General features: G+C 51.2%; 1 protein-coding gene across 1 annotated transcript; it reads left to right on the top strand.

Moving 5' to 3' along the window:
* Window positions 1-9,400: 9,400 nt before the first annotated feature.
* On the top strand, window positions 9,401-12,889 carry LOC111535683 (CMP-N-acetylneuraminate-beta-galactosamide-alpha-2,3-sialyltransferase 4-like). Its single transcript, XM_026452353.2, has 8 exons — window positions 9,401-9,779; window positions 10,081-10,165; window positions 10,532-10,612; window positions 10,841-10,938; window positions 11,164-11,224; window positions 11,487-11,582; window positions 11,683-11,872; window positions 12,641-12,889. Exons 1-8 carry the CDS (start codon window positions 9,764-9,766, stop codon window positions 12,872-12,874), a joined length of 861 nt encoding a protein of 286 aa, XP_026308138.1. The 5' UTR covers window positions 9,401-9,763; the 3' UTR covers window positions 12,875-12,889.
* Window positions 12,890-13,199: the final 310 nt, after the last annotated feature.

The following is a 13,199-nucleotide window of genomic DNA, read 5'->3' as shown; positions in this document are numbered from 1 at the left end:
TTAAGGTATAAACAGTGTTTCATGGGAACCAAAACATCAGTCATTTGAAAGTATAGGTCAAACCTTCATAGGAGAGGAACCATTTGAGCCAGATGTTGCCAGAGTGGGATGGTCTCAGTGAGCGGGATGTGGAGGGTTAGGATGTTATCTTAGTCTGTTTTGTGCTGCCATTACCACCAAGTAGATAATTTATAAGGAGCAGAAGTTTATTTGCCTCACAGTTCCAGAGGCTGGGATGTCCAAGATCTAGAGGCCACATCTGGTGAGGGTCTTCTTGCTGCATCATCTCATGGTAGATGGAAGAAGGGCAAGGTGGAGAGAGAGAACAGGAAGGGATCCAATTGTCCTTTTATAAGGAACCCACTCCCATAATAATGGCATTAACCCATTCATGAGAACAGAGCCCTCAAGTATTGGGGGAATCCGCCCACAATATCACAACGTAGGTTCTTTCTATTTTCCGTAAGCATTGGCCGGCTGAGAAATAGAGACAGTATAAAGAGAGGAATTTTACAGCTGTGCCACCGGGGGTGACATCACATACCGATAGGACCATGATGCCCACCTGAGTCTCAGATCAGCCAGTTTTTATTAAGGGTTTCAAAAGGGGAGAGGGTATAAGAACAGGGAGTACGTACAAAGATCACATGCTTCAAAGGGCAAAAAGCAGAACTAATAAGGCTCTAATAAACATTACATGCTTCTGAGGGAACAGGACAAAGGGCAAAAGCAGAACTACTGATAAGTGTCCAACAAAGATCACAAGGCTAAGGGCAAAAGCAGAATTGCTGATAAGGGTCTATGTTCAGTGGTGCACATATTGTCTTGATAAACATCTTAAGGAAAACAGGGTTTGAGAGCAGAGAACTGACCACAAATGCTGCTATTTTGACCACAAATTTACCAGGGCAGAGTTTCCCCACCCTAATAAGCCTGAGGGTATTGCAGGAGACCAGGGCATATCTCAGTCCCTATCTCAACCACATAAGACAGACATTTCCGGAGTGGCTGTTTATAGACCTCCCCCCCCCAGGAATGCATTCCTTTCCCAGAGTATTAATATTAATATTCCTTGCTAGGAAAAGAATTTAGTGATATCTCTCCTACTTGCACATCCGTTTATAGGCTCTCTGCAAGAAGAAAAATATGACTCTTTTTGCCTGACCCTGTAGGCAGTCAGACCTTATGGTTGTCTTCCCTTGGTCCCTAAAAATTGCTACTATTCTGTTCTTTTTCAAGGTGCACTGATTTCATATTGTTCAAACACAAATGTTTTACAATCAGCTTATACAGTTAACATAATTATCACAGTGGTCCAGAGGTGATGTACATCCTCAGCTTATGAAGATAACAGGATTAAGAGATTAAAGACAGGCATAAGAAATTATAAAAGTATTATTTGGAAACTGATAAATGTCCATGAAATCTTCACAATTTATGTTCCTCTGCCACGGCTCCAGCCAGTCCCTCCGTTCGGGGTCCTTGACTTCCCACAGCACTCATGGCCTACTCTTATGAGACCCCACCTCACAACATTGTTACATTTAGGATCAAGTTTCTAGCACATGAACTTTGAGGGACACATTTAAACCATAGCATTCTGCCCCAGTCCCCAAAATGAATGTCCTTGTCACATGCAGAATACATTTGCTTCTTACCTATAATCCCAAATTCTTATTTGTTTCAGCACCACATTAAAAGTCCAAAGTCCACAGTCTCCTCTAAGTCAGCTGTGGGTGAAACTCAAGGCATGGTTCATTCTGAAGCAAATTCCCCTCCAGTCATGGGCTGTGAAATCAAGCATGCCTGTCTGCAGTGATGGGACAGGCATAGGACAGATATTCCATTCCACAAGGGAGAGATAGGCAAGAAGAAAGGGGCAACTGGTCCAAACAACTCCAAAAACCCAGCAGGGGAAATAATACTAAATCCCAACTTGTCAAATAATCTTTTTCGACTCCATGTCCTGCCTTCCAGACACACTTGGGTAGGGACCTGGGCCCCCAAGGCCTCCAGCAGCACTGCTTCTCTGGCTTTGCTAGGCTCATTCCATGCAGCAGCTCTCACAGGTTGAAGTTTTGTGCCTGCATCTCCCCCAGGTTGCTGTTGCACACTGGTAGCTCTGCAGTTCTGGGGTGTCAGGATGGCCTTACGCCCGCAGCTCCACTAGGCTTCCTGGGGACTCTGAGCAGCTCTGACTCCACAGTTCTGCTGGGCGTTGCCCTACGGAGGGCTCCCTGGTTGTGGCTCTGCCCCTGCAACAAGTCTCTGCCTGGGTCCCCAGGCTGTCCGTAGTATCCTTTAAAATCTAGTTGGAAGGAGCCAGGCCCATAGCCCTTGCATTCTGTACTCCAGTGGCATTAGGACCATGTGGATGCCACCAAGACTCACCACTTGCACCTTCTAGAGTGGTAGGTCAAGCTGCATCTGGGCCCATTTGAGCCATAGCTGGGGAGGCCGAGGAGCACTGTGCCCAAATGTGGGAGCAGAGACTTGAGGTGGCCCTGGACAGTGAGCCACAGGTCCTGAGGGTTCCCAAGACATGGCTTTTGATATAGTTACTTCCTTCAGATTTTGGCACTCCAGGGTTGTGATCACAGGTCATCTTTGCAGTGCCTTTGGGATCATTCTCATTTTCTTGATGAATAGCCTCTGGCTTCATTCTTATTGTACTAATATTCCTATCAAACAGTGTCTCTGGCCAATACTAATCTCCTTATCAAGTGGTCCATACTAATATTCTTATCAAACTATCAAATGGTAACATGCCTGCACCCTTGTTTTCCTCTCCTGAAAGTTCTTTCTCTACCACAGGGCCAGTCTCAGAATCCTTCCAGTCTCTAAGTTCTGTTTGGCTTTTCGTTATAAATTCCTTTCTTTCCTTTTCTTTTCTTTTCTTTTTTTTTTTTTTTTTGAGATGGATTCTCCCTCTGTTGCCCAGACTGGAGTTCAGTGGTACGATCTCAGCTTACTGCAACTTCTGTCTCCCGGGTTCAAGCCATTCTCCTGCCTTAGCCTTTAATAGCTGGGATTTCAGGTGTGTGCCACCATGCCCAGCTAATTTTTTTGTATTTTTAGTAGAGATGGGGTTTCATCATGTCAGCCAGGCTGGTCTTGAACTCCTGACCTCAAATGATCTGCCTACCTCAGCCTCCCAAAGTTCTGGGATTACAGATGTGAGCTACTGCACTCAACCCTGCTTTTCTTTATAAATTTCATCTTTAAATTATTTATTTATTCTCAAATTTTACAGTTAAAATAAGTATACAGTTAAAATAAGTCATACAGCAACCCAGATGCTTTGCTGCTTAGATATTTCTTCTACCAAATAGCCTAGTTTATCACTCTTAAGTTCTGCCTGCTATATAGTTTGAGGACCTGGACGTAATGTAGCCACATTCTTTGCTGCTTTATAACAAGGATGACTGTTATGTCAGTTTCCAGTAAGTTAATCTTCAGATATAGAGACCTCATCAGAATGCCCTTTACCATCCATATTTCTACCACCATTCTGATCACAACCACTTAGTCTAAGAAGTTTCAGACTTTCCCTGCAGATCTTCTAATCCCTCTTTATTGCCTGCCTCCCTCCCTCCCTCTCTGCTCTCTCTTTTCTTCCTTTCCCTCCCCTCCCCTGCTTTCCTCTCCCCTCTCCTGCTTTCCCCTCCCCTCCCCTGCTTTCCCCTCCCCTCCCCTCCCCTGCTTTCCCCTCCCCTCTCCACTTCTTGGCACCAATTTTCTGTCTTAGTCCGTTTTGTGCCTCTGTAACAGAATACCACAGATTGAGTACATTATAATTAATAGAATTTTATTTGGTTCATGGTTCTGGAGGCTGGGAAGTCCAAGATCAAGGGGCTACTCTAGCAAGGGCCTTCTTGCTGCATCCTCCCATGGTGGAAAGTGGAATGGCAGGACAGATCAAGAGGGGACCTAACTGGCCTTTTATAAGGAACCCAGTCCCACAATAATGGCATTTACCTATCCATGAGAGCGGAGCCCCATGATCTAAACACCTTTTATTAGGCCCTACGTACACTGTTGCACTGGGGATCAAGTTGCAGCACGTGGACTTCGGGGGACACATTCAAACCATAGCAGGCACCTTAATAAAGGTGGAAAAGGGATGTGGCAGCTACAATGGGAGGGAAAAGGTGGCTCCCTTAGTGTGCTTGGGAGGAGGGTAAGAGATGCATTTGCAATTCTCATGGCCGCAGACTGAAGGGGCCTGATTACCTGCTAAGGAGCCTTGGCTTCATGTAAGGAATGCGGAGCAATTGAAGCGAGAGGGTGGTTTGATCTGTATCATTTCTTAGAAGGATACCATGCTGGCAGTTTCCAAGAAGGAGCATGAGTGAGGAAACACTTGTGGTGAAGAGACCAGTTAGGAAGCTGTAACTTGGGGTGGAATCTGGAACCAGGCTGTGGCTCTGGAAGGGGAGCTGGAGGGCTGCACTCTGAAGTATTTCTGAGGGTCTAGACAATGTGACCTTCACACTGGGGCTGAGTTTTGTAAAAATCTGGCATCCCCAGTTTCACCTATGATGCCAGGCCTGTGGTAAGGAGCTTGGCAAGCATTTGCTAGAATATGAGCAAATGGTATAACTGATAATATTTAGTAACCATGAGGGGTGGGTGAAAGAGGGAAGTGTTGGGAGACTGGGTTGATAATATGGGGGTTGGGAGCAAGGAGAGAGGCTAGCTTTGAACATCTTCCATTTGAGGAATTTAAGATCATCCAGCTAGAATATTAGAAATATTAGGATGGGGTATGGAAGAGAAATTAGCGCTGAAAATAAAGAGCTCGAATCATCAGTGTATGAATAGTAGCTAAACCTCTGAAAACAAGTGAACTTGGCCCGTGAAAATGTGTAACAGGGGAGAAGCAGAGGTTCAAGGACAGCGCCCCTGAGAATGCCAGCATTTAAAGGATGGACCCTCGGTGGCTCACGCATGTAATCTCAGCACTTTGGCAGGCTGAGGTGAGCGGATCACTTGAGGTCAGGAGTTTGAGACCAGCTTGGCCAACATGGTGAAACCCTGTCTCTACTAAAAATACAAAAATTAGCCAGGCATGGTGGTGGGTGCCTGTAATCCCAGCTACTTGGGAGGCACAAGAATCACTTGAACCTGCAAGGCAGCGGTTCCAGTGGGATCGTGCCACTTCATTCCAGCCTGGGTGACAGAGGGAGACTCCCTCTCAGAAAAAAAAAAAAAAGAAAGAAAAAGAAAAAGGGTGGGCCCCGGTAGCAGAGCCTACTGTCCGGGAGTCAGGAGGAAAACCCGGAGGAAATCTTGACCTTGACTTAGAAGCCAAGGAGGAGTCATGGCCAACAGCATCAAAGGTCTCCAAGCACAGTGGAGACTGACAATAGACCTTTCTTAGGTTTGGCAATTAGAAGGTCCCTGGCCTCAGCAAGAGCAATTTCAGAATAAAAACCAGGGTGGAAGGACTGGGGTAGGGGTCGGGGGATAGAGTAGGAAGTGAGGGTGTAGTACAGGTGAAGAAGTTTGATCACTGGAGGGAACGAGGGAGATGCGGGGGTAGCTTGAAGAGCGGAGAGAGGTTTGTTGTTTTTTTTTTTTTTTTAGGAAGAAGGAGGCTTGAGCATGTTTATAAGTCAGAGAATAGAGAAGGAGAGGTGAGAGACACAGGGCAAAGAGGAGTCGACTGGAGACTATTCTGTGAAGGTGAGGTGGATCTGGTGTCTAGGTGGAAGGATTTGGGGCGAAGAGGGAAGGTAGGAGAGTCTAGAGGTAGGCAGCAGGCAGACAGGGGCTCCAGGTTTTCCCTACAGAACTGAGGACAGTGATGGCCAGGCGTAGTGGCTCACTCCTGTAATCCCAGCACTTTGCGATGCCAAGGTGGGTGCATCACTTGAGGCCAGGAGTTCAAGACAAGACTGGGCAACATGAGAAACCCCATCTCTACTGAAAATACAAAAATTAGCCGGGCATGGTGACACATGCCTGTAGTCCCAGCTACTCAGGAGGTTGAGGCACAAGAATCACTTGAACCTGGGAGGCGGAGGTTGCCGTGAGCTGATGGCACCACTGCACTCCAGCCTGGGTGACAGAGCAAGATTCTGTCTGGAAAAAAACAAAAAAAACAAAAAACTGAGGACAGTAAGAATAAGTGATCGCTTATGATCACAGACCCAGCAAGTACACCACGAGCTTCTGCCCCTCTGGTCTTCCCAGACCCCTTCCCCAGAACATTAAGCCATATCACTTTTATGGGTCCAGGGTGTCTGAGGGGCTGGGCACCACACTATGCCCTGGGGGCATATCTAGTTCTGCCTCTCCTGGTTTGGCGGGCACCTGCTGAGTACTCACTGTATGTTAGGCCATGAGTGCTGGGCAGCAGGAGGCCTGGTTTCTGCCTCCACTGGGCCGTATGTCTTCACCTTGTCCCCCAGTTCTGCCCTCGGGCAAGTTCTGTGGCAGAACTGACCAGCTCCCTTCGGCCAGGGACATTTTGGTTCCTGGCAGAGCACCAAGAAGAGCAGATTGTCTTCCTACCCGGGGGCACCTTTGCCCAGCAGGTTGGGTGAGCTGGCCTCCTGGTGAGAAGCTGGTCCCCTTGGACACGAGTGGATTTGATGCCTGCTTTCCCACCCAGGTGGCTTTTCTCCAGCCCTTCATGCTCAGAGCTAGACCAGCAATGTGGGGTAGCTGCTGGGAGAAGGCGCCATGTTGTGTTGAGGCAGCAGCCAGCCCCGGAGGCCCTGGAAGCCTGGGGCCACTGAGCAGTCCTCTCGCTTGGCTCCACCAGGGGAGGGGCTGGGCTCGTGAAATCCCTCGTGGGGTATAGCAGAGCAAGCCCTAAGACTTGCCCAGTCTACTTAGTGCAACGCTGACACTATTTTGGAATGAAGACAAGACAATGTAGAACTTTACTGGGGAAGAGGTTGAAGAAGGGCTAATTGTCTTGTTGTTCAGGTCTGGTTAGGGCTGCTCACCTCTGACGCCAAAGGTCTTTTCCCTGGAGGACAGCCCTGGAGGATGTCTGAGTATTTGTCTTTCACAAAAGGTGAAATGAGTAGTGTTTCCCCACCCAGGCTGCACTGTAGAATCACAGAGGAGGTGGGCCACTGGTTCGTTTCACTATTCACTATTCATGCTTGGGCCCCACCCCTAACCAATTAAATAAACATCTTGGAGAGTGGGGCCTAGTAAATGTTGAAGCTCCTCAGGTCATTGCATTGTGCAGCCAATGCTGTGACTTATGAATAGAAAGGAAGATGAAATGCACGCTGGTCATGCAAGGGAGATGTAGAGAGGGAGCAGGGAGGGTGAGAGAGGCTGCAGTTCGTAAGGTCCTGAAATGTTAGAGCTGGAGGGATCCTGGTTCGGAGCCCTGCAACTCAAAGAGTAGTTCCAGCCACACAGCAGGCCCCATTTGGGAGCTGGTTAGAATGCAAATTCCTGCCTGCCCTGCACCCCCATCTGGCACCCTCTGAGTCACAATGTGCACATCAAGGTTTGAGAAGTGTGTTTTCAGATCATCCAGACCAGTGGTTCTCAACCTTGGCTGCGCTTTAGAATTACCCAGGGGGCTTCAGCGAATTCCAGTGCTGGGCTACATGAATTAACTCAGAATTTCTAGGTGTTGGGACCCAGATACTCATTAAAAAAAAAAAAAAAAAAAAAAAATTAAGTACTTCAGGTGAGTCTCCTCTTCAGCCATAATCAAGAACATCAGGCTTGACCAGTGCTTCTCAAACTCGGACAGATATATGAATCGCCAGGCTATTGTGTTCAAATGCACGTTCTGATTTTATAGGTCTGGAAGGGGGCCAAAGAATCAATTTGTCTAAGAAAGGCTCTGGGATGCCCATGGGACGGATCTGGCCTTTTTTGAGCAGCGGGAATAGGCTGACTTCTCAGTTTCACAGCAAGGAAACTGCAGGTCAGAGAGGGAGGTGTGATCGTCCACGGTAACCAGCCTGATACACATTCAGTACTTTCTGATGTACTCTACTGTGTGCCAGGCAGCGTGCTACATGTGGGACTAGAGCTGCGAACGGGACAGACCCAATTCCAACCCGCCCAGAGCTTATATCTCAGTTGGGGAGACAGACAGAAAGCAAACAAGTAACTAAGCTGATGACAGATGGGAAATGCTATGAAGGCGAGGAGGGCCGTGTGTAGGGAATGACTCAGAGATTGCTGTGGGGTGAGGGGTAGGGAAGGCATGCCCCTTTCAGAAGAGCTGTCTGGGGAGTTACTAGGACAACACCTTGTCCTAGTAACTTGTGCTGATTACAAGTCCTAGGGAACTTGTGCTGATTACAAACCGATCACTTTTCTTGACTGGACAGGGCCAGGCTTCATCCCCTCTGGGGTTTGGGGATGGTGCTTCTGACTCTCCCAAGGGAGTCTGACCCTGGTCCCTGCCTGGTTGTTTCCTCTGACTCAAGACTCTGATTCTTCAGTGTTTGTGGGCTCAGCGCGGGGCCTGGGAATGAGGCCGCTGGGGAGCAGGACATTGACTTCATCACAGGACAGGGCTGAGGGCCATTGGTTAATGGTGTGTAAAATGGACCAGACCTCATCCAGATGCTATCCCCAGCCCCTGTGAAACATGGAAGGTTTCCATTGGTGCACAAACACTAGTGTTTGCCTCCCTTTCCTGATGGACCGTCAGATTCACATGGGCTGTTTGTGAAAATGCCTGTCCCAGGCCGTAGTCAGGCTGACCACGGTGGTCTCCAGGGAGGGGACCTGAAATGTGTATTTAGGAAGTGGTCCAAGTGACTCTTCCGATCCAGATCATCAGGAAGCATGGCGTGGATGAAGAAACTGGCACGTGGCATCTGGTGCCTCTTTGTGTGGCTGTGGAAGCCACAGAAATTTCTTCTGCAGTCACTCTGTGGCGTGGCCCTGGCTGAGCTGGTGCTTGTGAGGCAGCCTTTGCTTGTGTGATGGGGGAACAGCAGCTCACCCCTTCCCGTGCACAGTCCTCACCTTACTGTCTTCACCCTTACTGGAAACGTCTCCTGACTCCTCTTTGGCCGGCCAGACCCTCCCAGCTCCCTGTGCTCCCCATTCAAACACCTTCCCTCCCTGAGCTTACCCCATGGCTGGGTGGGGAGGCGTGAGCACTGTTTGCATTTGGTCAGGGTCTAGAAGGGATCAAGGAGCCCTCATGAGGACCATGTCATAGCCCCACCCTCACTCCCAGCCTCTGGCCTGAGCAGACCTGTTTGGCTGGATTGATGATGGAGAGGCAGGCACTGACCAAGGGACGCCTTGGATGGTGGAGAATAGGTGACCCTCTGTTGGGTAAAATAGGACTCAAGCCCTCACACAGTGAGTTGGCTTAACTTTCGTGTCAGCAGTGGGTGGGGGAGCTGTCTGCCTCCTGGAGCTGGCCCTTCCTGGGCCAAAATGCAGAAGGGGACAGTGAGAAGAACCACGCATAGAGGCTGCAGTAGGCCAGCCTGGCTTGGGACCAAGTCTGTGAGGGCTGGACCCTCGGTTTTCCCTTCCATGGCAGGACTCACCTGGATCCCTGATGCCACCCTTGGAGGAGTTAGGCGGAATCCTGGATGAGAAAGGTCACCCTCAGGATGACTGCCCCAGGGAACGGCTTCCTGCTTTCTGGAGGAAGGGAGGGGTGGACAGTAGGTGTGTCCTGCTCCGGTGTCTGGGCAGGAGAGTTTGTGAAGCCGACCAGACACCTGTGACTCCTATTTCCTAGGTGGCCCGAGGCAGCCGCAATGACAGGTCTCGCCAGAAATCCTGCTGCCTGCTGAGAATCATGGTCAGCAAGTCCCGTGAGTGTTGTCCGAGGGCTCCCCCACCCTGGAGGACGGGCCTCCAGAAGCCGTCTTCAGCAGGATCCTGGGACCTCGGGGGCTGTGGAGGGACAGACAGGGAGCCAGGGGCCCTTCTCTTCATCTTGAAGGACACTGGGTACAATCAGCGTCAAGCCCTCAGCCAGGGCCAGGAGAGGACCAGAGACTGCTCCTATTGAGTTAGGGGTCAGAGGGGCTCAGAAGGGGGCAGGTGGGAAGGTGGACGGGGACTGTACCTGCCTGTTTCTGCCTCTAGCTCCTCTGTGCATGTGTCCTGCAGGCTGGAAACTCCTGGCCATGTTGGCTCTGGTCCTGGTCGTCATGGTGTTGTATTCCATCTCCCGGGAAGAGAGGTACATCGAGCTGTGAGTTCACCTTCCATGTCGTTCCACTGGTTCTTGTCAGGGACGGGGCTTAGGGATGGAGCATCATGGAGCGGGGGACCTAAGAGGGCAGGAACATTCCAAAAGCCAGCGCATGACCTCATCCCTTCAGCTACTGGTACGGAGTGCTTCCGTGAGGGTGGATGCGGGTAGGGCCTGGGATGGCTCACTGGACCCTCACCCAGGGAGTGCAGGGGCAGGAAGACCTGGATCAGTGGAACTTAACTTGAGATGATTCCTGCTTGGCACCTTGGGACCTTCATGCCATGGGAGAAGGCTTAGGCTGCCTGGAACATGGGCCCCTGGGTCTGACTGGGGCTTCTGCCTCCTGTCCTTTTTTCTCTCCAGTTTTTATTTTCCCATCCCAGAGAAGAAGGAGCCGTGCCTCCAGGGTGAGGCAGAGAGGAAGGCCTCTAAGCTCTTTGGCAAGTAAGTCTCAAGGGTGAGGAGGGTAGAGCAGGGCATGGAGCGAGCTGGGATTGAGGGCAGCCTCAGTGTGAGGAGTAGATGGAAGGAGCAGCCTTGGTGGTGGACATGGGTTAGGTGAAGCCAGGGAGGGAAGTGACGGCCTTATAATATTAGTCATGGGCCTAACCCTGCTTCTGGCATCAAGATTAATTCTGTTCTCATCCCCACCCGGCTTTCACCTCTGGACAGCTACTCCCGGGATCAGCCCATCTTCCTGCAGCTTAAGGATTATTTCTGGGTCAAGACGCCATCTGCTTACAAGCTGCCCTATGGGACCAAGGGGACTGGTAAGTTCCCACCCAGCTCTGTGGGAACCATGGGCTCACCGTGACCAGAGTGCTTCTTATTCTCTGCTGTCCCTGGCCCCAGTGCCCAAGTTCTGAGCCCGGCTCCAGCACCAGGGTCAAGGGAAGAAGAAGGCAGCCAGGGCTCTGAGGAGCAGTGGAGGGAGGGCAGGCAGCCTTCAGAATGCTGGCTGTCGCATCAGTCCCTCCGCCTGGCTCTTTTTGTAGAGGACCTGCTCCTCCGGGTGCTAGCCATCACCAGTTCCTCTATCCCCGAGAACATCCAGAGGTAAGGCGGCACTCCCCCGACTCCAGTCTGGGCACCTTCTCGTCTTTCCTGCCCCCGTGTGAAACAGTCATGGCCTGGCCCAGGGGTGTAAAGTCAGCATGACCGTAAGCAGGACCATGGGGGTGATGCCTGCTCCACGGGGACCAGGGGCTTAGGGGGCCTAGGAAGTGGTCCTGAGATGGGCCCAGGCAGATCCAGGGCAGCGAGCGTGGGGTAGAGCAGGGGTGAGTTCTGGGCTTGACCACTCCTCTTCCTCTGGCAGCCTCAGGTGCCGCCGCTGCGTGGTCGTGGGGAACGGGCACCGGCTGCGGAACAGCTCACTAGGAGATGCCATCAACAAGTACGATGTGGTCATCAGGTGTGTGTGACTGTCTCTTCCTACTGCTGGTCCAAACCAGGGACTGTACACAGGCCCAGGAGGCCTCTAGTGATGGGAATCCTCCCCCCCCAACCCCCAGATTGAACAATGCCCCAGTGGCTGGCTATGAGGGTGACGTGGGCTCCAAGACCACCATGCGTCTCTTCTACCCTGAATCTGCCCACTTCGACCCCAAAGTAGAAAACAACCCAGACACACTCCTCGTCCTGGTGGCTTTCAAGGCAATGGACTTCCACTGGATTGAGACCATCCTGAGTGATAAGAAGCGGGTAAGTTGAGGGACAGACTGGGGGCTGAGGCCAGGGGGTGGGGACACTGCCCGAGTCAGGACCTCTCACTCCTTGATGTCGGCCTGGCAGTCCTAAAGAGCCTGTGCGGGGACAGCATGAACTAGGCTCCCGGCAGTCAGCGCCTTAGGCTGCCCTCCAATGGTGGTGTTCCAGTAAGCCGCCCCAGCAACTGGGTATAAAAGCCTGCAGGCGTCAGGTGGCAGCAGCCAAAGGCACTCACGCTCCAGGGCTGTCTGCGACAGGAACGCTTTCTGAGTAGGTGTTTGCCTGTGAGGAACTCGGGAGCCGAGGAACCCTCCAGCAGCCATCTCCAGGCCGAGGGCAGGTTAGAGCAATGAGGCGTGTGTCCTAACAGACGGTCCCCAGAAAGAGTTTACTACATCACTTTGCCATCAGTCACAGGCTGAACTGTCCCCTCTGGCTTTTTTGTCAAGTGTTTAGACAGCCTAAAACTTTAGTCCCTTCTACCTGTGTGGATGCTCTTGGAAGTGGTCCATGGCTTCCACCCTCTGCTTTATACACCTGGTCACCTGGCCTCCCGAGGGGGCTCCTCTCCTCCTCTCTTTCCCTGGTCCTCTCCTGGTCTCCCATCTCTGGCACAGACTTCACCTCCCTTTCCTGTCACCTTGTGTTCCTGAAGGCCTCTGCCATCGCTTGGAGCCCCTCGTCTGGCTGAGGACCACTGGGTTGGATTTGAGAAACAGGGCTTCACCTGCTGCTGTCTCTCTTCTGACCCCATCCTCCTAGGTGCGAAAGGGTTTCTGGAAACAGCCTCCCCTCATCTGGGATGTCAACCCTAAACAGATTCGGATTCTCAACCCCTTCTTCATGGAGATTGCAGCTGACAAACTGCTGAGCCTGCCAATGCAACAGCCACGGAAGCAGGTGATGCTGGGAAGTCGGGTCCGAAGGCTAGGGTCCTGGGTGGGATGTAGGAGGGACATTCCTATGGGCTTAGGAAGCCGTGGAAGGACCCCATAACAGAGGCAGTGGTTTGCATTTTCCCTCCAGGAACATACCTGTCATTAAAGTTGCTGCCACAAGGGGAGTCCAGACTCTGGAGAACCAAGGGGCGTTTACTAAGTGGGGAGGGAGGGGACGGCCTGGATCTGGTTTAAGGGCTGGTATGAGAGGATGATTTTGGCAGGCGCTGGTCAGAATTTGTCAGCTGGGGAGTTGCTGGAACAATCAGTGGTCTGATCTGTGGAACAACTTGAGCCATGCGGTTACTATGAGATATCCTTCATCTGTGATCTTACCTTGAAACACTGGTCTGAACGAGTTATAAGAGTTGGAGTTTCAACAG

The sequence above is a fragment of the Piliocolobus tephrosceles genome, unplaced genomic scaffold (genome assembly GCF_002776525.5).
Source record: "Piliocolobus tephrosceles isolate RC106 unplaced genomic scaffold, ASM277652v3 unscaffolded_34059, whole genome shotgun sequence".
NCBI classification, from domain to species: Eukaryota; Metazoa; Chordata; class Mammalia; order Primates; family Cercopithecidae; genus Piliocolobus; species Piliocolobus tephrosceles.
Note: the sequence above shows the minus strand (reverse complement) of the source record. Positions and strands in the feature narration are given on the sequence as shown.